The 25,933-nt window shown below is 37.2% G+C and overlaps 2 protein-coding genes across 3 annotated transcripts; both read left to right on the forward strand.

Moving 5' to 3' along the window:
• Positions 1-1,674: 1,674 nt before the first annotated feature.
• mcrs1 (microspherule protein 1) lies at positions 1,675-9,062 on the forward strand. Its single transcript, XM_028003812.1, has 14 exons — positions 1,675-1,848; positions 3,303-3,468; positions 3,556-3,694; positions 3,789-3,953; positions 4,089-4,198; positions 4,287-4,395; positions 5,306-5,444; positions 5,761-5,836; positions 5,949-5,977; positions 6,613-6,705; positions 7,185-7,267; positions 7,343-7,430; positions 7,675-7,802; positions 8,754-9,062. Exons 2-14 carry the CDS (start codon positions 3,314-3,316, stop codon positions 8,838-8,840), a joined length of 1,401 nt encoding a protein of 466 aa, XP_027859613.1. The 5' UTR covers positions 1,675-1,848; positions 3,303-3,313; the 3' UTR covers positions 8,841-9,062.
• A 5,259-nt stretch (positions 9,063-14,321) lies between these two features.
• Positions 14,322-25,719, forward strand: suox (sulfite oxidase). 2 transcript variants are annotated; one of them, XM_028002351.1, is made up of 5 exons: positions 14,322-14,506; positions 17,472-17,542; positions 17,707-17,878; positions 20,074-20,343; positions 21,836-25,719. In XM_028002351.1, exons 2-5 carry the CDS (start codon positions 17,484-17,486, stop codon positions 23,045-23,047), a joined length of 1,713 nt encoding a protein of 570 aa, XP_027858152.1. In that variant the 5' UTR covers positions 14,322-14,506; positions 17,472-17,483; the 3' UTR covers positions 23,048-25,719. The 2 variants fall into 2 exon arrangements, with proteins under 2 accessions (XP_027858152.1, XP_027858153.1); XM_028002352.1 differs by lacking the exon at positions 14,322-14,506 and adding an exon at positions 16,763-17,344.
• Positions 25,720-25,933: the final 214 nt, after the last annotated feature.

Raw genomic sequence — 25,933 nt, forward strand, 5'->3', positions numbered from 1 at the left:
ACTACGGAACCAGAGCCGCCTGTTCAACCGCTGACCAGAAAAAAATCTTGAGGATCTCGATCAAGACATGGACTTTCCCTTTCTACTACAACAACAGGTACATGTTCCTGTGGCAATGACATCTGAGAGGAAAAAATGCCCCCATCTTTTGGCTGCTACTGCTAAATAAACACTTTGATGGTCTTCTGAAATTGCAACAAATACAGGAATATGATGCCACAGACTATTTGTTTACACACAGAATATTTATTTTAATCTTCTTTCAAATGGCTTATGGCCCTATTTCAAAATGAAAAACTTGGGATTTTGTTTTTGAATCTTAAAAAGTGTTTGCGCCAAGTCTAAACCAAACATTTGACATGTTTTATTTGAATCTGAAGGTTTTATGTAAAAACCAAGTGACATATGCATACTTTAACAATATATGCTAAAGCTGTACTTCCTTCCATTGATGCAGTAAAACAGTACAAAAATAGCTATGGCAATATTTTACTCAGACTTGAAAATTTTATGCTTAATGGCATTGCTTAAAATGATGTCTGCAGGGGCGTGCTGTGGTGGCGTAGTGGTTAGCGCGACCCATGTTTAGAGGCCTTGAGTCCTCGTCGCAGGTTCGACTCCCGGACCCGGCGACATTTGCCGCATGTCAGCCTACTTTCAAAAATTAAGGGACACCAGAGCCCACAAAAGACTCCCTGGTGGGGTACAAAAAGTATATATATATATAAAAAAAGGATCTCTGCAGATCTTTGACAATAGATTTTGGCCATTCCAGTTTGCTCTGGTAATCTTCAAGAAATTATTAATTTATTGTCTCCAAGTTTTCCTGCAATCAGTGCAGCGTTCTTCTGTACAACTTGAACATTTTCCTTCCTTCAAACGCAATTGAAGGAAGAATTTGATTATAACAATACAAATATAGAGAGAACAAAGTAAAACAGGAATGTACTCAAGAAATGAGTACATTCAGCTGAATCAGCTTTGTGTGATGAATCGTAGACATGGGCGCTTGAAAACCTGTTCAAATAAGGAGACGTTGCAGTAAAATAACAAAACACATTGAAAAACTAACTGTGGCACATGGGAGTATGTAATTATAAGTATCTTTTAACAAGACTGTTCTTCATTTTAACTCTCCAAAGTCATTTTTAAAACTTTTGCAAATAACTGCTCTTTCTCCTATTTTTGTTTTTTTCAAGTCTTTTAAGCTAAACCTGTATTTCTTCATGAGTTTTGTCCTATGCAATTTCACTTCTATTTTCCTTTCTATTATTCTTTAATTCCCTCATGTTCTAATTATTTCAATTTTTCATGTATGCTTTTCATGTAGAATATATTTTTTGTGTACTTTAATTCTACTACTACTTTAATTTGTTTTTGAGAAGGAGAAGTACAAAAATGTGATTTTTTTACTTAAAAATAAAAAATTAAGTAAAAGAGTAAAAACACTGGAAAATATCTTGAGGAATAAAATAAAGAGGGTTTCGAACCATTTGGAAACAAAATTTAGCCAACTTACAACAAATATAACTTTCATGTTTATATATACATATATTTTTATTATTTTACAACAAATTACACAAACATTTATTATGTGTATTGTGAAACCATAAAGCAGCCCGGGTCTGTTTCGGTCCGGTCCGCAAGGTGGCGGTAGTGCATCGTAAGGCTGTTTGCCAAACCGTTTCTCCAAATAGAAAACCAGGAAGAAAACATGAATGTAGCCGAGCGGCTAATGCTAACTAGTTGGACGTTAAATGTTTCAAGGTAGTTCTGAAAAAGAGAATTAATTAAGAATAAATTGAACTTGGGATTTATAAGGGACTGACACCGAGCTACATATAAAAGGTGAGTGATAGGATAGCAGAGCTAGCCTTCCTAGCTTGGAAAGAAGCGCTAGTTGCCGCACGATGACTGTGTTAGCTTAGCTAACATGATCCGTTAAAAAGAACCACTATGGTGTTTTTGTTGTGTAGCCAAACAGACTGTTGTTAAATGTTGTCCTCGGTTAACATTCTGGTTTTTTATGTTATTGTGTAACTTTACGCCACATTTGAAAAAAAAAAAAAATAAAACTGAAAAAGGCGTCAAACTAGCATCGCATGTAAACAAAGGAAGTACAAAGCTACAAACATCTCGTCAATTAATTATTGTGAATAAAAAGTTATTAACTATAAGTTCACAAAAGACACCTTCAACTTATATGCAATTTCTACTCTTGTTATTTCGCTAGTTTTCAGTTCTTAGTTTGAACATTCATCTGCAAAATATGAATTTGCAGTGTAAAAACTGTAAACAGTGGTACTCCTTTGTATAGAATTTCAAATTATATAAAATATATTCTTATCCGACCTGTATTTGTAATATTACTTCACCGTGTAGGATAAGTTGAAAGTCGGGGCTCCAGAGCTAGATGGGAATCTTTATTCCTTTTACACTGGTAATAATCACTTTGACCAAAAATAAATAGGAATTACCCGTAATAAAACGACACTACAGGGGATGTTTTTTTGTTTTGTTTTTTGACCCCTTTTCGGTCATCAAGCTACAAATGTGTGCTAAATGTAGAAATTACTCAACTGGCCTTGATATGCACAATAAAGTATCTCATTCTCTTGTTACAAAAGTTTACAAAAATTAATATAAAAAATCAACATTGTGATTTTTTTTCTCTTTTCATAAAACAGCAGTACCAATGAAACAAAATGAATAAATCAACCAAACAAGTTCAACTGGTTTTGCAGCTGTAGATTAATTGTATTTAATAGGAGCGAGGGCAGAAATGTCCTTCTGATAAAATAACCATAAATGGTTTATTTTACATTTTAAATGGGAATTAAACATTTGTCTAAAAATAAATAAATAAATCACATTTTTAAAAATTGGTCTAAAAATGTAAAACCTGTCTAAAAAATCTTTGTTTAAAATCTACAACTCCGATTCGGAAGAAGTTTGTGCAAGGTGGAAAATGTCAATGAAAAAAAGAATGTTGTGATATTTAAATGCCATAAACTCATTTTATACACAATGGGACATATAATTTTCTATTTGATTTGACAACAAAAATCTGTAAAATCAAGGGATATGAATTAAGAATAAAATGCAGTGTAGAAACAGAACATCTTTAAGAGGATAAATCACCAAGATATAAAAATTAGCAAAGATTTCATTCTGAAAACAGTTACAACTATAAAATAATGCTCAGCACAAAATTGGGAAAACTCCGAATATCCTCTCATCTGCAGTACAGTACAGTGTATTTACCGAAATGCTGCATCAGATTTCCAATATGCTTCCTTCAGTGAATGAAGAGATGCAGGCTGGTGACCCAGGGGTCGGCGCATCAGTGGGGGCGTCTGGTGTTCAGAGCCGGTCGGAGGATGAAGAGTCGCTTGGTGTGAAAGATGTGAAAAGGACAGCAACGCAAGCGTTTGGAGTCGGTGTTCCCAAGAGGAGAAGTTCATCCAGGTACTGTTACGTTACACAGAAATGATGCTATCATGCTACATTTAAAAAGAATGTTTCTATTTCTCATTAATGTTTCTGCAACCAAAGGTCAATAAAAAGAAAGAAGTTTGATGATGAGCTGGTGGAGAGCAGCCTGGTGAAGTCGTCCAGTCGAGTCAAAGGGCCTCCTGTCATGGAGCCTATTCGCTGTTTGGGCAGTGAACCTTCACCTATAGAAAAGAAAAGGGTACAAAATTTTAGATTGTCAAGAGAGAGAGCATAATTAAAACTATGAAATAAATTTACATACTGAAGTATTTTTATTTTTCTTTTTTTTTAAGGTGACAAAATCAGGAACTGCTCTCACTCCGCCTCTCGCCGTGATGTTAAACCCCTCACCTCTGCCCAAAAGAGTGAAGAAAACCAAGCAGCCTTTAAATATGACTAAAGATCTGGGACGCTGGAAACCCACAGATGACCTTCTGCTAATAAATGCTGTGCTGCAGGTGAGCGCAAAAAACTTTGTTCAGAACTAATAAGCTCTCCTGTATGATTGTTTTTTTAGTAATTTTCTGTTATGATGTGACACTGGTGAGTGAAACACTTCATCATTATGTCTGTGTGTCGTCCCTTGTTTCCAGACTAGTGATCTAACTTCAGTTCATCTGGGGGTGAAGTTCAGCTGCCGCTTCACCTTGAGGGAAATTAAAGAGAGGTGGTACGCTTTGCTGTACGACCCCGTCATCTCCAAGTAAGAGCTTTGTTTGGCTCTGTGTTTTTATTCTTTCTTCCTCATGGACTTTTCTAAGCACGCTGCTGATTTTGCGTCTTTCCATCAGGTTGGCATGGCAGGCCATGCGGCAGCTTCACCCAGAGGCAATCGCAGCAATCCAAAGCAAAGCTCTGTTCAGTCAGGGGGAACAGGCGCTGCTGGCCAAGATTGGCTCTGTAAGTAACAAATTACTTGTTTTGTGACTGCTCAGTTTTTATTTTGGGTTGTCTGAAACTTAAGGAATATGAAATGTGTTTGAAGTTTCATAATAGATTTCTGATTACGGAGCTCTGACCTGCTTAGCTGGATTATAGTCCATTCTTATTTCTCTGTTGAAGCTATTAATAACTAAAGATTGTGTTCCACTTTCAGGATGAGTTCAAAATGTGACGGCTTTAATAAAACGTTTAATAAAGTGAAACAATTTCTATCTCCGCATCAGTGAAAAACAAAATAGCAGTAAACCCATTTGGATTATGGGATGGCTGGATCTATAAATAAAACAAAAAACATTTTTCTACTCTATGTCAAATTTACTACTTTACAAGACAGGTTTGTTTTATAAACCTCAAAATGTAAAAGTTTTGTACATCACAAGATATTCTATTATCCTCTATTAGTTAACCTCAAAATAAACAACAGTGTCCAGTTTGATGTATAAAAGTAAAGAAAACTGAGTTTAACTGTTTGAATCATTTACTAATTCAGTGCAATTACAAACACTAACAGCAGTGTGTATTTTCTACAGAATAAAAAGCCTTTATCTCCAGATGGGAGATCTTTAAAAGGCTGCCAACATTTCCTAATCCTGGCAGGGATCTCTTGTTAATTTAGTGAATTTCTTGCTAATTAAACATGAACATTTTTCAGTAGAAATGTTCTCGTATGTTGGCAGTTTTAAGGTAACATTTATGTGATTGTTAAACTTGCAAAATCGTGCCGTAGCCGTCAGATTATGGATCCTGCAGGCTGCAACCAATCAATCTTTCACAGATTAGAACCGCTGATCATTTGTTTACCTGCAGAAACAAAGGCTTCTGATTTTAGATTTTATGTTTTATTCACATGCCGCTTCTTTCTAAACAGACCAGTCAGCCTAAAATGGACGTTTTCCAGGAGGTTCTGAGCAAACACCCGGGCATCTTTCACCCCTCTCGCACCCCCAAGAGCCTGATGGTTCACTGGCAGCTGCTGAAGCAGTACTACCTGCTAGACGACCAGAGCGGTGAGTTCGGTCAGCCGATCATTTCGATCAAATACGTTCAAATTCTGGTTTTTAAGTGGAGATTTGTATGAAATCTCCACTTGGTTGTTGATTCTGCTCGACTCATGCAGCGATGCTTCGCTGTCCAAACTGAGCCAGATGTAGAAAAGTTGTGACATTAACCAAATAAGGAACAATGCAAACTGTTGTCTTCGCTGATATTATTTTAATGGACAGTATGATGTCTTAAGACATAATAAATCTAAGAGAATTATTATCAGAACTTGTTAATTTCAGTGAAACACTCGAGCTAAATCGTCTGATTTTGGTCTTGCAGTTCAGCCCCTTCCTAAAGGTGACCAAGTCCTTAACTTCTCTGATGCAGAGCAGATGGTTGATGATGTGAAATTAAAGTGAGTGTGTTTTTAAATGCAGAAATTAAAATGACTTTTTTAAATGTAATATACTTCCCCGGGTGCTGCTTTACTTCTGCTACTAAAAGCTGCTGTTTTTGCTTTCATGCAGGGACAGCAGAGACGAGGTGTTGGAACACGGTAAGCTGCTCAGTTCAGCTAACATTGTAGCCGGAGAGGTAAAATATTGGTTTTTGTCAAAGGTTTTCTTGTCTAACGTTACGTCAGTCCAAGCCATTTCTTCACTTTCTTGATAAGGAAGTAAATATTTGCGCCTCTCTGCTGACAGCAGCTATTGACAGATGCTTTGTGTTCCTCGCTTGTTCAATTGTACGTCTCTCATGTTCTCACAAACGCAATATTTGTTTTGACCCTATTCAGAAATTTTAGCTTTGGTACATTTCTTCTCTTGTAATTAACTTCTGTATATTTTGATGTTGCTCTGATCTGTGCTTGGATACTCAGTTGTTTTCAGGGTTCCTGAGTTTTATTTCAACATGTTCCAAGTCTGGGAAAGTACAGAAAGAAAATATGAAAATATTTATATTTCTAGAGAATATCCTAGGTCCCATTGTTGTCTGTTCTTCATTCCAGTTTGTTTTTGCACATTACATCTTCAAAGCCCACCTGCTGTCAAAATGATTGTTATAAATTTAAAGAGAACTCTAATATTTTATATATTGAACGGAAAGCAGATGACTGAGATGTTTGGAAAGCTGTGTGTAGTTGAGATGATTCTCCTTTGTGAAGTTGTTTACGTTGTTGTTTCCCTTCAGAGCTGATGATTTCAGACCGTCACCAGAAACGGGAGATTAGGCAGCTGGAGCAGGAGTTGCCTCGGTGGCAGGTTCTAGTGGACAGCATCACAGGTAGGTGACTTTTGGTGAGATTTTATATTTAAAACTATCAAAATAAAGCATAGTGATGGAGTGAAAGGAAGGAGATGCACCAAGTGAGGCCAGCATCAGCTGAAGTTTTGATTACGTATCATTTGAGCGACCAGCCAGCAGCAGAACCAGAAACAAGTCTCAGAAATCATCGTGGGAAATAAAAAATAAAATAAAATATAGTTTTGAATTTGATTAAAAATGCTCATCCAACTTTTCAGACTTTAGTTTGTTAAAGTTTTGAAAGCTATGTATAATTTTTCTTTCTCTTAACCATTATACTTTGTGTTAGTCTATCGCATAAAATCCCAATAAAATGCATTGAATTTTTTGATTGTAAAGTTACAGAGTTACACATTCAAGGGTTTTGGTTGCCTTTACAAAGAAGAAGAAAGATGTAAATGCTAAATTGCATTGATTAATCTAAACGCACAGAACTCGTTTTTGTCCTTCACGTCCAGGGATGAGCATGCCCGACTTCGACAATCAGACACTGGCAGCGTTACGAGGAAGAATGGTGCGATACCTCATGAGATCAAGAGAGGTGGGAAGACGTTTCTGAAAGCTCTTGTTGTTATAAGTTCTTATGCTGTGAGACTTAAGAACTGTGTTCGTTCAGATTACACTGGGCAGAGCGACGAAGGACAAGCAGATAGATGTAGATCTGTCACTAGAGGGACCCGCTTGGAAAATATCCAGAAAGCAAGGTGAGTAATCTCTACTTGTTGTTATACCAGAAACGATAAAAATGTTTGTTGGTTGCTAGAAACGACAGAAAGAATGGAAAAAAGTTAAAAGATCAATGGTCATTTGTGCTGCAGGTAAAAATACTGCACCTAAATATGAGCATAATTTGTTTAATGTGGATTTGAACATAAATGATGTGAAAATATAACTTTTTTTCTTAAAGGTCATGGTGACAGAGCTAACAGCGACTGTTTGTCTTGACAGGAATAATTAAACTGAAGAATAATGGAGACTTCTTCATAGCTAACGAGGGCAGGCGACCCATTTACATCGACGGCAGACCGGTGCTGTCAGGCAACAAGTGGAAGCTAAACAACAACTCAGTGGTGGAGGTGTGTAAAGAGCCTTACACCGCGCCCTGCAGATTTATTGCTACTAGATGAGTATAAAGTATTTCACAATCATAGAGATTTACGGAAAATCAACAGAGCCCTGCATTTTTTTTCATGCATAACTGTGAGTTTTCTAGCAGATTTTCCTCAAAAACTGTGAAAAACATTGAGTTTAAATGACGTCTAACTCCCACCTGCAGGTGGCAGTATTTTCTACTTCTTCTACAATTCTGCCTCTGCCTTACTTGATATGAAGTGATAGTTGTGATCAATATGGAAAATAACAAAAATTTGCATTTTCCTTTATTTATAGGTGCATATTTCACAAAATTCCTTGCAAATATTTCTAAACAATTTTCAATTCGCATTGCAAAAAAAATCACAAAAACAATCGCAAAATCCTGGATGGACTGATAAATCCTTCAGTTACATAATATACACCATATTATACAAAATGGATTGATTATATATATTTAATTAATCCATGTTGTCCTGTTTCCATGGGACATAACGACAACTTAAAACAGAGGTCCAGTTTGTTTTAGCCACTCTTCAAAATGGAAAACACAAGAGAACATGCCATTCAAGTAAGTCTGTTGACATTTTAAAGTCCATAATTGGATACATAGATTATATATATACACACACACACACGCAGACTAGAGAAAGAATCTCTTTAAAACGATTAATTGTCACAAACAAGGCTAAATAAGCGCCCAGGTTGTTTTGCTACCACAGGCAGTGAAAATGTTAATCGAAGAAGTTGATCTCCAAACTTCAGCTGCAGCTGATTTATGAGTGTGAAATGCTACTGTAATAAAATGTGACTTTATTTTAAGGTTGTTGTTTTATTCACATCAGGTGAGTAATAAACATGAAGGGGGCTGAACTGCCAGGTCATGTTTAATTAAAGCTGAATGAGAAATATCTCTAATGAATTTGTTTCTTCAGATCGCAGGCCTTCGCTTCGTCTTCCTAATAAACCTGGAGCTCATCTCACTGATCAAAGCTGAAGCTGCTAAGATGACACAGCAGTGAAAGGCCAAGAAGAAAAGGACTCACAATAGCCGTGACCCTCAGTGCGACTCTTTAACAGACTAAATCCTGGAGCAACATGTTTAATGTGCTGTGTGGATATTTTATTTGTAATGCTGACACTCACGGTTCAGTCCTGCTGTGTCCAGTTTTTCAGAACGTTGTATTTAAATTCTCACACCAAGCTTTTTAAAAAAATAATAAACTTGTTTACCGTATGTCCTAGTTTGTATTTTAGTGCATTTAAGAGTCAAATCTGCATCTGAAAGAATAATTTCTTTGTGTTTGCTCAGTTTACCTCATATCACAGTTTAGTGGTAAGAATTTCTAAATAGTTGACTACTCTTTACGTTGTTCACACAATATAAATAGAAATAATCAGGACTCAAAAATTATCCAAAGGTCTTAATAGGAGCAAAAATAAGAACCTTTCCAGCTACAAGCCGTCGTTAGTTGAAACAAATCCCAATTTTGCCCTAATTAGAGCCTTTGGAGATTTTTGGAGCACTAGTTTATTTCCATTTATTGTGATTCTTCAGAAACAGGTAATCATTCACTCTTCTTTCTTTTTATCACATTGGAGTTGTGTGCACTGCCCCCCTCTTGTTCATACAATATTAGCAATCATATTTCCTTTGTTAGTTTACTGTTTCCCTAACTACTCTAACTATAACAACTAGTCTGATCTGGAGCTAAAGGATTGCTCGTTTAAGAGTAGCAAGACTTTCTGCTAACCATCAAAAAACATTTTCAAAATTTAGGTTTAAGATATGTTATTTCTTTATTTGTCCCGTTGATATATAATCAAATCCCTTTTCCCTGTCACTGGAAACATTTGTGCCTCTTGTGTAATTATCATGAGAACCTGGCTTCAGGTCACTTATGCACTTCACCACTTGGGGGCGCCAAAGAGACTAAGAGAAAATGGTTGAAGGTACCGTCATAGTTTAAATCCCAGGTTTTAATGTGCAGGTTGGGACATTTCTCTGCATAATTTATTTATTTTACTTTGAAGGTAAAATGAACCCATTCTAGCTTTAAATATAACTATTTTGTAACCTGAGTGCTTTACAAACTAATATTTATAGACTAAATTGGAATAATACACACCTCAATGGGAGAAATGTATTATGATTTGTAAATAAACATATTTTCTCTTAATTTGATCTTTAGCTTTTTGGTACATCCTTTATTTATAGCTGCATCTCAATGAATTAGAATACCATCAAAAAGTTAATTTATTTTAGTAAATTGGATAAAAATGTGAAACTAACATGCTGATTTTGTTGTTTGTGGAGTGACATGTTAGAAGTATTTATTTTTACTTTCTTTATGGTTATGAGTAAATTAAGAATAAAGTTTCACAGAAAATCACAGTACACTTCATTAATTTTTTTTTTTTTAAATTAAGATGTTTATTATAGGAACGTTGACTGATTTTTAAACAACTCCAGAGTAAATGTTACAAATTTAAATTAGCTTGTTAAAACCAGTCAATAATTATTTAAGTTTCTATGATTCTTCAAACTGTAGTAGGGCAAAAAATAAATAAATACAAATTAAAGACAAAACAATAACAAGACGAAAAGTTTTTGTGTAAATTATAAAGAAATCCATAATGTTTGTGATGTTAAAGAAAAAATATCTTTAATCAGAGATGACAAGATTTCTTCATATCTCAGGATTTTATTGGCACTCGGGATCAGTGGTGCATTTTATTACTGTCCAAATTTATCTGCACAAATATGAAGCTAATAAAAAATCCCTGTGGGAGAGCTTCTGCTTCTTAACAAGTTTCAGTGGAGACTGATAATGAGAATGAGAAATAATTCTGCACAAGTACAGAAATTTTCAGATAATTACTTTTTTTTTTAAAAAAATAAATGTTTGTTTTTTCGTTTATTCTGGAAAATCCAATCATATTTAATAATGTATTCAAAAGGCTCATTTTACCTTCTAAATAGCAATCTATAAACAGGAACTAAACATAACTTTTCAGTAAGCCCACTTTTCTGTCTTCATTTTATTTATTGGTCTGATATAATATTTTAGTCTTAAATGTGTTTTCATTAGCTTTACTGCTAATTATTATCATACTTAACTCTAATAAATGCTTAAAAATATCAGTTTGTGCAATTTATTTCTATCGCCTGTTTCACTTTGTGATGGAGTTACTGAGATAAATGAACTTATCAATAATAATTTAATTCATGGATTATGGGTGTAATTATTAATTCCCTCTAATATGCTAAATATTTTAGTTTCCTTTAGTTTTAGAAAGGAAATAGTACAGAAGAAAAACATTACTTTCAGCCATATTAATATTTGGCTTTTTAGGCTACTTTATAATTAATTTAAAACCAGCAAATGCCAGATCATTTGTACATTTACACTCCAAGAATTGACAAGAGCAAAGATATAAGCAACAAGGCCAAATGTGGCCATAAATGTTATGTAATTATTTAGTTAAATAAATCATTTTCTGCCTCGGTGCTTGTAAAGAGATACATAATTTTCTACAATATATTTAATTAATATCTAAACTTTACAACTGCAGGTTGCATTTCTAAGTTCATAGAGGCTTTTCATCTAATTTGCATGAGCTTCTGGTATTTTGCAAAAAATAATCGGTAAGATGTGCCAAGCTGCTAGAGACACAAAGCAAAAGACTTAAAGCTGTGACTGTGTGAAAGATAAACCTACAGAGTATTGACTCAGGAGACTGAAGTGAAATGTTTGCTGCTCTTTGGGTTTGTGTTTACTTTATAGTTTAGAAATGTGAAACACTTCAAGTGTTATGAATATTCTTTCCCGGTATTGTAACTAAACTGCGAGTCACAGAAGAAAAACACAAACAATCCAATTTGCTGTAAAATCACAGAGGAATAATTTGGGTTAAGATCTAAGAAACAAAGTCTTCATGTTTTCTCCCAGCAGTCAAATCATGTGTCTCTCAGCTGAGAGACAGCAGACCACCACCTGAGGGGAAAACTGACGCTTTTATTGACCATATTGCAAACAGACCAACATTTTAGGCTTTAAAATCAATCAGTGAGCTCGCTGCCACCTTTATTCATAGAGAACAGTAAATCAGAGCGCCGTCTGGCGAATCCCCTGTTGCCATGTCAACAGTCTTCAGACCTGTTTTGACTGGGTTCATCAAACGTGGCACAGCTTAGCCCGGCTAAGTCAAACAATGGAAACAGGCAACCCTGAGCCACAGTTTACGCAACAGCGCGGTCCGATCTGGACACACATAGTTGTCATTTTTTCTTCTCAGATGTGTGTCATTCCAAATCACTAAACCTTCAGAAATGAGCCCTGAAACAGAGGGCACAGAGACAGCGGGATATGTTGGTTTAGTGGTAATAAAACAAATTTATGACCTCCTTTCATAGTATGAATATTTATCTTAGGTACATTTTTTATTTTATAAATACTGTAATAGTAAATAATTGTGTTTCAAACTGCTTTTCACTGCTACTCTTTTCTGTCTTTTTATGTAAGTTGAGATTAATGTAATAAATCCAGTTAATCCTTTCTGCTATTATGCTAAGAAATTACAATATTGCAGCTGATCTGCGGGAGCTGCTCCATGTGGTTAGGTTAAAGTTTTTAAAGTTTTTATCTCAGAGAGCTTTCTCTGTGAACAAAAACTTTTATATATTTTATTTAGTCACATTACAACTCCAAACCTAAATATATTTTACTGTGATTTTATGTGATAAAAGGAAAATAATATGTGATTTTCACCTTTTTCATGTACAAATCTGAAGAATATGACCTGCGGTGGTTTGAAGCAACTTCTTTGTTGCTGTAGCAACAGGTGTTAGTTTCTACCAGCTTTGACTGAAATGTTGCCAGTTTTAATTTATTTTTTTTGCAAAGTAGCTGAAACTCAGCCAGATTGGAAATGGAGTGTCTGTAAACAAAAGTTTTCAAGTCTTGCCATAGATTTTCAACTGGATTTAGGTCTGTGCTTTGACTGGGCCGTTCTGGCATTGATAACTTTACTATCAGACTGAAGGCTGCAGTTAAGCTGCTGCCGCCGTTTGAACCTTCATAGAGCTCCAACTTTATGCTTAAGGTTGTTTTTCTGCTTCAGGACTGACAACGACTGACGATGACTGACAATGATGTCCTGCAGCTTCTTTGTTACCTTTGTGCCAGAAGGTGAACTTCCATCTCAGTCTCAAGTCTTTTACAACCTCTGACAGGTTTTCTAACTCTGCATTTATCTCCATCAATCTTCCGGTCAATCCTGACCAGGTTTCTTGTCCTTGTTTAAAAAATAAAAAATCTTCTCACAGCATGCTATTGCCACTACTCACTATGTAGGTTTTCCTCCACACATAGTTGTATGATTGTAGATGAAAAGGTTACATTTTAGATGCACCTTTTCCTCACTCAGTTTTTCTGTGTCTCCCGTGATTCGGAAAATTACAAACACAACTGGGATTTCTGTCAGGTATGGTTTCTTTCCTTCCAATCTGCATAAAGACCAGATTTGTGGAGTGCAAACCCAATTAAACACATAGAAAATTGTGGTTATGCATAAAAGTTAAAAGGTACGAATGTATAGGCTTTATTTATTTATTTATTTTGTAATTATTTCCTCCATTTTGTCTCTGTCTCAATCAAATGGACATCAATGCATGTAGCATGCTTAAAATATAAGAAGTTAAGAAAAAGTTAGAGTTGCATGCTGCAGTTTAAAGTTCATGGAGGGTTTTTTTTATCTACTTTTTCTTAAAAAATGTGCTTTCTCTGTAAGAAAAATTACATTTGTGGGTTGAACAGCAGAGTCATGTCTGACATCTTTACCTCTTTTCCAGGTAAATATGTTATATATGTTGTGGTACATGATGAGTATTTCCAGAAACCTACTCATCTGTGTTGAGTACGTTGCATATAGGTTGCATATTTGCATATAGGATAAACAAATATGTGTGATATGATCTATTCTAATCTTTTATATTAATGTCACCTTATTTAATAATAGAATAGAATAGAATTCAACTTTATTGTCATTGCACTGTCACAAGTACAAGCAACGAGATGTAGTTTGCATCTATCCAGAAGTGCTCTACGAGATATAAATATTTATTTACAGGTGTACAAGACTATGTATGTATGGACTATAAGGGGTTGTAGCAAAAGATATAGATATTGTTTATAAATATAAATATAAATATGGGAGCTAGCCAGAATAAGTTGGCTCTACACAGTAATAAGCGCTAAAATAAGTGCCCTACTTTCTCAGCCTTGTATCATCACAAAGTCATACATACTTATTCTGGGGAATAAAACAAAATTAAAATGTTTTGTTTTATGTAAAACAGAAGAGTCTGCTCAATTAGAACCGCTCTGGGATCAGCTGTGCCAAAAAACTTGCCACCTCATTCATGCTACCTGTATTTTACAAGGCACAGCGTTATAGCTGATCTGGGGTCAGTTTTACCGGTGTTCTCAGGCTGCGTCATTAATCAGTCTGTGCCAAGTCGCCGCGCGCCGTGGCTGTTCTGAGATCAGCTGTACCGGTATCTAAGCCTCCTCGTGCTTCGCTTTTAGTGTTCATGAAACGCTCAGTCTGAGAAGAAGGGGTCACTTCGGTGGAGCTTCGTGGAAAACATCTGTGAAGAAGCAGGCGACAGGCTGACCACTGAGCAGTGAGTGTCCCGCTGTGGGTGGAGGAAGCTGGAGTTAGCCGTTTGGTTAACGGCAAGGATGAAGCGGCTAGTTTTAACGTTAGCTTAGTTAGCTATGTCAGTGAGGATGTTTACTCTCCATCTCCAAACCAGGAACCGCCTGGTTTATATTTATGATTAGCAAAAGAGAAATCATCAATGCAGACAGTTCATATTTGTATTGATATTTATTTGGTTTGAGGCAGTTTGTAGTTAAAATAATGCTCCAAAATTAATCAGTGTACGCACAGCTGAGGCGTGTTGCTGTGATTGTTGCTGTTATATATTCAATAATATTCTGCTCAAGATACACAAATTAACAAAAAACACACAAGTTTAAAATTCTTGATATACTAATCAGTACATTTGTGTTTTTAACAACAATGCTTCTTGGTAATAAACAGGAGAGTAATGTCTGACATCCTCTCCGTCAATGCCAAGCAGCTTTTGGTAGAGGCAGTGTGATGATGTGGGCTGACTAGACATTGACAGAAACAAGGCTCTTCATCACTGGAGGCAATCTCAGTCCATAGAGATGTCTGGATATGATTTTGTAACCAGCGGAAATCTCAATTATATCCTAACACCTCCCACAGAGGCGGATTTATCTCAAACCTCCAGAATTGGGGAGGAAAGATGATTGCATTGCTTTCTTGCAGTTCTGACCTCAACCGCAGTGCTGCTAACTTTAGTCATTTAAAAAAATCACACCAAACAAGAGTCGGTAGCGGAACAAGCTGTCTGGCAGGATCAGGCAAGTATCTCCTCCACTCAGCCCATTAAATGTCTTGTTGGAAGTTGCAGAGCAAAACACATTTTTTGCAGCCATTAACGTGCTTGTGGCTTAAATATGGCTGGATATTTGATCAATCTTCTCTGCAGAATTGGAAGAGTTCATTGAATACCCAGCAAGGTTGAGGTTAAGGTTACTTTATGTAACCACTACCATATAAGTAGTGTTCTTTGCTTTGAAAGTCAAATTTTTCTTGTCATGTTGTTTAAATACATCAATATTTGACTTGTCTTGAAAACTTTTGGTTTTTCCATGAGAGCCTAAAAGTGTTGATCATCTTTGTTGTGAAGGAGCTACTGTTTTTTGTCAGGACTAGCCTCTCTGTGGTGTCATAGTTATTTAGAAATGGGGCTGGATGATATGGCTGAAAAACACCGCACGATACAAGCATGTTATATCAGTCGATATTGATAATTATTGATTAGTTGTTTTGTTTTAAATATCCGACTTGCTTCCAAACCTTTGGCATGACCTTTCCTTTTTTATCCAACATTTTCCATCGAGCTGTTGTACTCAGTTTCACCTTTCACTCACCGGCGTTCTTTCTATTTTTAAAGACTTATGAGACAAAGTGGCAAAACCTGAAACTGCTGCTCTAAGTTACTCAACAGCTTGTTGCTAGGTAACCACAAGTTACTCAACAGGTTGTTGCTAGGTAACCAAAGAGCGGGTGAGTTAGTTGAAGCCACCCACCTAGCTTAGCTCACCACGAGGGGTTGAGCAGCTAAAGTTTTCCCTCTGCCTACATCCCCCAGAATGCTGTGCAGTTCTGGATTGGAGTTCAGTGAAAATAGTGAACATTGTGTCAGATGTATTTTCTATTGATATTCATTGTGTGTTTATTGCAATATATGTTATTGATTTATTGTCCAGCTGTGTTTAAAAATAGCTGAAAAATACTTTTCTGACTTTGTAAATCCATAATCTTCCTTCTTATATCTTCACTGAATGCATGCTGTTACCAAATCTTTTTTTAAAATTTTACTAAACAAGTTGATATGCCATTAAAGACTTTCCAAACAATCTGCACCACTTATTAAGAGATCATCTGAGAGTCTGCACATGTTGTTGCAAAGAAACTGAAGGATTTTCCTAACCTATTATTGTTGAGTAATTTTAATGTCCTTAATCATTACAGTTCTGAATGTTCGCTGGGCATTAACAGGCATGTAGATGAACTGGATCAGTCAGTGTTCAGCCTTCACCTTTTAGTCTTTCTGAGGTTCACAATGTGGGTAATAACAGGTAGCTGCACATTATCATGCTTGCTGTAAAAAGAATATAGTTTTCCAGGTATAAAGTTGCAGACGGATGTGTTATCTCAGTGAAAACTGCTTCAAGATAACCCTGTCTAATCTTAACAGGCCTTGCAGACAGTGATAAGACATGTGTGACTGACTGATAAAGCAGAGCTTCTCTTTTATCTGCTTTATGAGCCTAAAGAGAGAGTGCTGGTTTTCACAAAGTTTGTGCTTCCAGTTCCAGAGAAAAGCAGGAAAACAGGTTCATTCCTCCTGTTCGCCACAGATTTTTTTTTTTAATCTTAAAACGGCTCTGTTCACTTTATTATGGATGTTAAAGTACAAATTAAATTAGAGTTACTAGTTTGTGTAGTCCCGTTTTGTTTACTGTAAATTATGTGCATAACGCTTCCTCTGTCTTTGCTGCTCACTCCCCTTCAGCTGGTTGGCTCGTCTAGCTGGTTAAGGTAACAGCTGATTGGTCAGGTTAGTAGGAGGTAAAGGTTTAAAGGTTCAGTTTGATTGATAATAAAAGCACATTTTTGCTGAAAAGGTGAATAAAGTGTTCCTGAGCAAAGCCTTAGTCAGAATTTAAATGCTGATTTGAAAACCAAACGTTCAAAACCGAACGTTGTGTACGCAAGTGTAAAGGTTTAAAGTCAAACACTACGCTTTCATCTTTTTTTTACTCCTGCTTGGTTGACTATTGCATCACGAGAAAACTCAATCATCTTCAAACTTCTCTGTGTTGTGGACAGTTCTTCTTCCCAGTGGAGATCATTTTGTGTAAAATCTTTAAATGAGATTGTTTTGAGCTGAGCAGAGATTATATATAATTCTCTAAAACAAAGGATATTATGTGAGTGTGTATCTTGTTTTTTCTCTGAACTTAATTAATTGAATGTTTTCTCAGGACATCAATGCAATGCTGCTTCTCAGGCACTGCCAGAGCCTGACTCGACTTGGTGCCGTCGGCACTCTAAGGTATGCAGCAGCAACCCTGCGGTCAGCTGTTTTCATTACATTTTATCTTGGCTTTGTAAAATGTGGCTTTACACATACATTTTTTAAAATCAAGTATAAGTAATAGGAGAGGCTAGTTCAATCCTTATTGAGACATATTGTATTTTTGTTATTTTTTTTATTAGGTATCAGGCGGCTCCTTGTTTTGCATCTCGTGCAGTTCGTCTCTGTAGCAGCAGCAGGGAGGATCAGAGATCATACCAGCGTGCCAACTGGAGTGCCAACTGGAAACGTATTGTTGCTGGGGTGCTGACTGGTACCGGGGCTGTACTGACCTATGGTCTACTCTACCAAGAGGTCAGAAATGCGTTGTACAGTAGCTTAAAAAAACAATTTGTTTTGTGGTTGGTACCAGGTTTTGCATTCACAGTTTTTTTCCGAGCTTTTCTGCCATTAGAGGTCATTAATTATTTCTAATTTGTCTTCCATCTGTCCATTGCTTGTCCCTCTCCAGGCAATAGACACTCAGGATAAACAACACTCTCATTACATTCAGAGCAACCAATGAATCAATTAACATGCATGTTTTTGAAGGAAGCTGGAGTATCCAGAGAGAACCCACACACACGTGGGGAGAATATCCTAGCTCCATGCACAAAGACAATACATCTAACCTTCCTGTTATCTGCTGTTTTAATACTCATTTAAAAGTTTTGCCCTGACTGAAGTGATGGATGCTGGCGCGTCTTTGTAGTTGATATATTTTCCTTTTACATTTATTTTTACACATACTGTGTTTTTTCCTGACAAGATTTGCAGCAAAAAAAAAAAAACCCTGCTTTTCTGTCAATAATAACTTCTACACTGAAGACTGTTTTTTAGCATAAACTACTGGCTCTTATTTGTGATGGATTCAGACGAGGATCAAGGTGTGCATCCACTGATCAGATTTGATCAGGCTGAAAATTGGCCTGATCACCAGCAGATTTCTTGGTGGGACTTTCACCAGTCCACTTGTCTGTTTTTTGGTTAAATCATTTTAACCATGTTTTTATCTGCTGCCCAGCTAGATAGTAAACACTCTCACAGGGTTTGTGCACAATCTGTTAAAGCCTAGGAAGGTGTGCTATTGCTGAAATATAGTTTTTTGTTTTTTTTAAAAGTTTGTATTTTCAGATTTTATTCTTTGCCATACTGTTTCATTCCTTGTGTCCTCCCTTCTTTCAATTTTTTCTTTGCTTTCCTGAGTCTTTCCTCCTCATCTTATCCACCTTTTTTCTTATTATTGTAAATTCTTTTCTCTCTTCTATCTTTCTATACCTTATTCTATGTGACCTTCCAATCTTCTTTATACTTTGCTTCTTTTGTTTAATGTCTTTGTTTTCTTCTTTCTCTTTCCCTTCCTGGCTATTATTGATTTTTTTTTTATCCTTATATTCTCTCTGCTGTCTTTTCTTGTCTCCTTCCTTTGTTCTTTGCGTCCTTCTTTGTTCTCTCCCTTTCCTCATGTCTTGCCTTCTTTCTTTCCATTTTTCTTTCTTTCCTTGCTCCATTCTGGGCTGTGTTTTCCATATTTAAAGCCTGCTCACTGTTAAAATACTTGTTACAGATTTATGCTGAAATTTTGTGTATGTAAAGTAGAATTTTGGCCTAAAGGTTAAAGATGTCTAGAAATGGGAAAACTTGTGCATTGTAACGATTCAAAGAGGTCAAAATTTTCCTCATAGTAAACTGAACAGCTTTTCTGTTTACAGAGCTTTTTGTTGTAGCATCACTAATCCTGGTAAATTATGCGTTTGTTAATGTGCTCGTTTACCTTGTGTTCCTTCAGGGATTATGACAGTTTCAGAGAAGTAGATGAAACATTAATCACTCTCAAGTTTGAATCTGCTTGAAGACTAAAGTGATCATGTAGTTGTGATTGACTCAGCATTAGTATTAGCAGTACGTCAATAACAGTCTATAAGAACAAACAAGTGGTTAATATCAATAGATAATACATCTAATATAACTTTCAATAATTTCACTGAATGTCACTCCAACCCCTCTCATGGCTTGCTAAGCAAAGTGCGTGGCTTCAACTAACTCACTCACTCTTTGGTTGCCTAGCAACAAGCTGTTGAGTAACTGGCACAGCAGCAGTTAAAGGTTTTGCCACTGTGCCTCATAACTGCTTAAAAATAAAACAACGGTGTGGAGTGAAAGGAGACAAGAAGTACAAAAGCTCGAGGGGAAACTGTGGATAAGTTTGACACTATTTCAGATATTTAAAACAAAAATCTAATATCCTTATATATATTGTGAAACATTTTTCAGCCATATGTTTTACTATGAACCACTTATGCAAATGGTCTTGGCTAGTAAAGTTAAAAGTACATTTAGTTTGCAAGTAAATTTAAACATGAAATGTGTTTCAGTATAGATTTACATGTTAGATATTACCAGTGTGCGTCACTATGTACTGAAATTAGCAGCTCGTCAAGTCCAAGCTGACATTTCTGAGCGTTTGTATCACTTTTAAGGAAAGTGATGTCGGCTCTGTCCCTGTTCAGGTTGAGCAAGCAGACGCTGGCTTGCCCACCACAGAGAAGCGCTCCTCTCTTCCTGTCTTCAGCCACGATGAAATCTCCAAGCACCGCTCTCTGGAAGACGGCGTGTGGGTCACGTACAAGGGAGGCGTCTATGACATCACCGAGTTTGTGCCGATGCACCCTGGTGGGAATAAAATCTTGCTAGCAGCAGGTGGTGCCCTTGAACCTTTCTGGGCCCTGTATGCTGTTCATGACCAGGAGTATGTATTGGAGATCCTCTCACAATATAAGGTTAGACACATCTGTGTTGGTTTTCTTTTCAAAATTTAAAATGCCACAGATTATTTGAAACTTAATTTTACTTTAAAACCATGCAGGTGCAGTGATCATGCAACAAAATTGTCAGTTTTAAAAGGCATAATTTTGTCAATCTATACAGAAAAAATTATACATACATTTTCAAATAAATACAGTTTAGACCAGATATTTACAGAACCTGTCTGAAAAGTCACAACTTTCTTTCTCACTATTTGACATTAAATCAGACCAATCTTGCTTTAGGTCTGTTAATATGATCAAAACTAATTTGCTGAAAGTTTGTGAATGAAGCAGAATTCACAGTAAATTCAGACTTGTGTTCCTAGTCATGTTTACAAAGTTAATTGAGCCATCAAAATGACAAAATTGTTCAATTCCTTCAGTAACATACCAAAATTAATGACACTCAGAGCCATGCTGATTGTATGGAAACATCTGACCAGTACTGTAGGCCAGACCCAACAATGACTAATTTGACATTTATCAGAAATAACTTTATAACCATTTTCTATTTAGTGAAGAAAATATATTTGAATGAAAAATGAAAGTGCAGAAACCTGCAAACTCCACTAAAGAGGGTATATTTTCAAGTAATGTTACGAAAAAGTTGCATATATCAAAAATAACTTGAAATAAATTTGACTTTGCGTCATAAGGCAGCAAAGATTCGATGAATTCTCAAACATGCATGAATGAAACAAAGCCAGTCGGGGTGTGATTTTCATGAAGAAATAACATTATAACATCATATATACATCATATATATATATATATATATATATACATCAAAAAAGTTGATCTCACATAATGCCTCTGTTTAAAAAATTAAAAATTGATGTCAAAATCTGTTGCTTGGAGTTGGAGCATCTGTTTGTGCCAGTTAGAGGGGAAGTTCACCTGAAATGCCTGTTGGTTCCTGTAGTTGTTAAAACCGTCACTATGTCATGAAGGTATGATACGAAAGAGATAATCTGTGAAAAAAATTGAGCTCCTCTGCCTTTTCCCTGCTTCTCCTTATGTAGAAACAAAAAATTAGAGTGAGGAGGAGGGCCTTAGGGCTGTCAATCACCCTCCTTGTAGTGCTGCTCATGCTCCCTTCCCTCGATTCCCTTTGCGTTGCAGCTAGCATAGCATGTTGTGATTACTCAGGCCAGTTAGCTTGGCCACCGATGATGGTGGATAAATGTTTTTTTTTTTTTTGCATCATTAAATTGTTTCTCTGTCAGTTGATTGACAACGCTAAGACCCTCCTCCTGACTCTGATTGGTTGTTTTTGGTCGGGAGTTGTGCATTTCTTCAGACTGCAGTAGCAGCTCAGGGAGGAGCTGGAGGAGAATGATCTCACAGATTATCTGTCTCATAACAAACTGTCACAACATGGAGACAGTTTGAACAAATATGTAAAAATAATTTTTTATTAAAGTTACGTACTGCAGCTTTAATGTAACCTTCTGTTAATACAAAGGTTGGTGAGCTGAGTGTAGAGGACCTGAAGAAGCAGCACAATGCCAAAGCGTCGGACCCCTACTCTTCGGACCCCGAACGCCACCCGGTGCTCCGGGTCAACAGCAAGAAGCCTTTCAATGCCGAGCCTCCTCCTGAGATCCTGACGGAGAACTACATCACTCCCCATGTGTTGTTCTTCAAGCGGAACCACCTGCCGGTTCCTCAGGTGGACCCGGTTTCATATCGCCTCCAGGTGGAGGGCCTGCCCAAGGGAGCGCTGACTCTGTCGTTAAAGGATTTGAAGACCCGGTTCCCCAAACACACCGTCACGGCTACGCTGCAGTGCGCCGGGAACCGCCGCAGTGACATGAACAAGGTAAAGCAGGTGAAAGGACTGAACTGGGGCATTTCTGCTATTGGGAATGCCAAATGGAGCGGAGCGCGGCTCAGAGACGTTCTACTGGCTGCTGGGTTTGGCCCAGAAGTGGCCAAATGGGCCCGCCACGTTCACTTTGAAGGACTGGATAAAGATGTGTCGGGGTCAGCATATGGAACCTCGATCCCCATCAACAAGGCCATGAACGAGGACGGCGACGTGCTGCTGGCGTATGAAATGAACGGCGAGGATATTCCCGCTGATCACGGCTTCCCGGTGCGGGTCGTGGTTCCGGGTGTGGTGGGAGCGCGCAACGTGAAGTGGCTGGGGCGGATCGTGGTCAGCACAGAGGAGAGCAGCAGCCACTGGCAGCAGCTCGACTACAAAGGCTTCTCCCCGGGGACGGACTGGAGCAAGGTCGACCACGCGTCCTCTCCGGCCATCCAGGAGCTGCCCGTTCAGTCCGCCATCACCATCCCGGCAGACGGAGCCGAGATCGACCGCAGCGACGAAACGCTGACCGTCAAGGGCTACGCATGGAGCGGCGGCGGCAGAGAGGTAGTGCGGGTCGACGTCTCCCTGGATGGAGGGAAGACATGGCAGGTGGCTCAGCTGAGGAGCGGGGACAAAGGTCAACCGGACGAGCCTTCGCCTCCTCCGGGTCGAGCCTGGGCCTGGAAGCTGTGGGAGCTGACTGCTCCACTTCCTCCTGACGCTGACGAGCTGGAGATTATCTGCAAGGCGGTGGATAACAGCTACAACGTGCAGCCGGACTCAATCCCGCCCATCTGGAACCTGAGAGGCCTGCTGAGCAACGCCTGGCACAGAGTGAAGGTCAAGGTGACCGAGGATTAGAGGGAGGCCCGGCCCAAAACTCATCATCAAGGAGGGAGCTTTGTTTTGTGTCGATCTGCGCGGTTAACAGATTCTGTCTAAAGTTTACAAAGTATTTATGTGATCTTGTTGCTTGGGAGATTTGAAAAATGAAAGTTTTATATGAATAAAGTCAAACATCTCAACGGTATCTGCCGTGCCACACAGGAGGTTCAGGGTGATGAAGGGACTAGAGATACACCGATCAGGCTTTTCCTGATCAATACTGATATCTGGGTCTCTGACGTCTAACCTGCAGATTCAGACTTTTTTTTTATTTTTTTTTTTTAAATGTAACCAAGAAAATAAAATATTTATGTAGATTCTTTGATAGCAGTAGTTAGGCTCTTTATAAATATATATTTTTATATATGAAAGATTTTATATGAAAATACATGCCGTTTGTCGACGAGGGTGAATCAGAGACTACTGAAAGTCTTTAATTTTTAACAAGTGATGGTACTGATTGTATTGTGATCAACTTTAGCAACAAGTGGGAGAAAATACAATTCCTTACATCTCTTTATTTAGTTAAAAAAGGAAAATAAAAAAAATAAATACAGCACATAATTTACAACATCACAGCATAAAATAACTGAGCAAGAAAAAATACCAATTGTGTATAAATTTGTTTGGGATTTTCTCTGCTGATGTTGGAAAACTGGAATTTCTTAGTGCCTCTCTTTGTAACATAACAGCTAATTTCTTAATTTGTTAGAGCCGTTGTACAGGGGCCAAAGAGCTATTGGTTGGACCATAAATATAGTCATAATAGAAAATGGTGAGAGATCTTGGTTTTGACACAGTGACTAAACAAAAAGAAACAAATCAGCCGATCAATACACAATTGTCTTAATTTGTTTCTTTGATCAGAGCATCATAAGAAGTGATTTTCTCAGCAATTGTGATTGAACCTTTATTTTTGAACATGTGTGCGGTTATATATTTAAATCTCTGTAATTAGGAACATTTTAAGGACATATTTTATTTAGTGTTACTGTTCCCATTACAGTTTATTTGAAGGTACAAATTTAGTGGAGTTGTTACTTTAAAGGTAATCTCTACAAAAGTAGCGAAGGCAAAGTCTCCAGCTCAAAGTTTTGTTCACTGAATTTATATATAGGTTTAAATGTTTTTGATGCATCCATTGATGAGTAGAAAGTCAGGTGAAAGAGTGACTTGGAGACCCAACAAACCGACACCCTAGGCAAGGTTGTAAAAGCTCGTTGTCACGGATGTAGTCTCCCTGTAATTCACCACAGTGGATGGGGCAGAAGACTGGTTGTGCCTAAACTGATGCAGTATTCAGGTTGGTGTTTTAATCCAGTATCGTTACTTTGAGCACTTGCATTCATCAGCATGCCTCTCTTAGTAAGTGTCATCAGACAATGCACACTTCGTTAGCCATGCAGTGGTTGTGCAAGTCTCACTTTTTTCCACATAATCAGCCTGTTTTCAATGTGTTTTGAGGTTTAATTGCACCAAAGCAATGTGCGGGGTTCAGAGGCCTGGCTACCAAAGACTGTTTTCTGTTGTAAAGTGATTTTAAAATTACTTATTACTTTTCTGTTTTAGAAAACAAATGAAAAGACAATTCCCACTTATTTATGTTTCATACTAGGTTATAAACTGCCACTGAAGAAAATCTCTGCCCAAGATTTATCAAAATCGGGGGGAAATGAGCACTAACAATTAAAAAGTACTTCATGTTTCAGTATAGAAGGACATTACACAAGAGACCAGTTAATAAACTTGTTCTTGTTTTTAATGAGAGTATTTCAGGTCATTCATTGTCAACACACCAGGAGGGACGCCTTTAGCCAACACTGTGTTGATGTCATAGCTAAAAGTGTTAAGTCATGTAAGGTACAACACCCTGATGTGGTTGTCGTGTGTTTATGACGCAGCACTAATGGAAACAAGTGTTGGTTTAAAGAAAGATGACAGAATTAAAACTGTTTTTGACTTGGCAATGAAGAACATTTTGACCAGGGCCTGAAGTTTTGAGCCAAATATGCAGTTTTTAGAAAATATTTCCAAGAAGGGAGCTAATTTTCATGACACTGGATGTGTTTTTGTTCTGTTAAATCAGATTTATAAATGGTTACCTACTGATGTGTCATATCCAGCAGTGCTTTTAAAATTCGTACTGTGCATTTATAGACTTCTAACCTGACTCTGACTTCCTTCTGCTGATGTTGTTGCTGCTCAGTGTGAAACTGTCAGGATGCCAAACTACACAGCACCTCCTGGATTCTCACTCTTGTTTTATATACCAAGTACATTTTATTTTTCATCATTTCTCACAGTAATGTAAGCTTAATGTTTTCTGTAATGTTTTAATGTTTCATTTTCTTTAATGTTAACTTTTAACCCTAACACTTTAGAATGGAAGTATATTTTGCTATGCAGTCATAATCTTTTTATTCACTTATTCATAAAAAAAATTTATTTTTTGATTTGTTTTGTTGCATTTGTGCACAAACATCTAATCTTTAAAAAATTTAAAATGTGTCCACTTGAAAATACACCTAGCACATGTTTACAATAAAATATAGTCAGGATTTTGTTTATTCCTTCATGAGACCATTTGTAGTTAAAAAAAAATGTTTCTGAATATCTGGGAATGAGATAAACTGGATTTGAAACCTAAACAGCCTCTCGGTGTGTTTGATGTTGGGCAGGAGGCAAGAAGGAAAGTTCCTTAAAACTCGTGATCTTTTATGTAAGAAAAGCCAGCGCACATTGTGTGTGCATATTTACAAGACCGGTAACTGATGACCAAGGCCGTTGTGTTATCTGTGTGATGCCTGAGTTTGCTTTTCGGCTTGGACATGATTCAGTCCAGATGTTCTCTCGTGAGCCTGG

Source organism: Xiphophorus couchianus, chromosome 20 (assembly GCF_001444195.1).
Source record: "Xiphophorus couchianus chromosome 20, X_couchianus-1.0, whole genome shotgun sequence".
Taxonomy (NCBI): domain Eukaryota; kingdom Metazoa; phylum Chordata; class Actinopteri; order Cyprinodontiformes; family Poeciliidae; genus Xiphophorus; species Xiphophorus couchianus.

Excerpts from the sequence above, each read along its gene's own strand:
- mcrs1 (XM_028003812.1), top strand. The coding sequence starts at position 3,314 with ATGCAGGCTGGTGACCCAGGGGTCGGCGCATCAGTGGGGGCGTCTGGT. Across the intron at positions 5,445-5,760 it reads CCTGCTAGACGACCAGAGCG|TTCAGCCCCTTCCTAAAGGT; the intron begins GTGAGTTCGGTC and ends TTGGTCTTGCAG. Across the intron at positions 6,706-7,184 it reads TCTAGTGGACAGCATCACAG|GGATGAGCATGCCCGACTTC; the intron begins GTAGGTGACTTT and ends CTTCACGTCCAG.
- suox (XM_028002351.1), top strand. The coding sequence starts at position 17,484 with ATGCTGCTTCTCAGGCACTGCCAGAGCCTGACTCGACTTGGTGCCGTC. Across the intron at positions 17,879-20,073 it reads ATGGTCTACTCTACCAAGAG|GTTGAGCAAGCAGACGCTGG; the intron begins GTCAGAAATGCG and ends GTCCCTGTTCAG. Across the intron at positions 20,344-21,835 it reads AGATCCTCTCACAATATAAG|GTTGGTGAGCTGAGTGTAGA; the intron begins GTTAGACACATC and ends GTTAATACAAAG.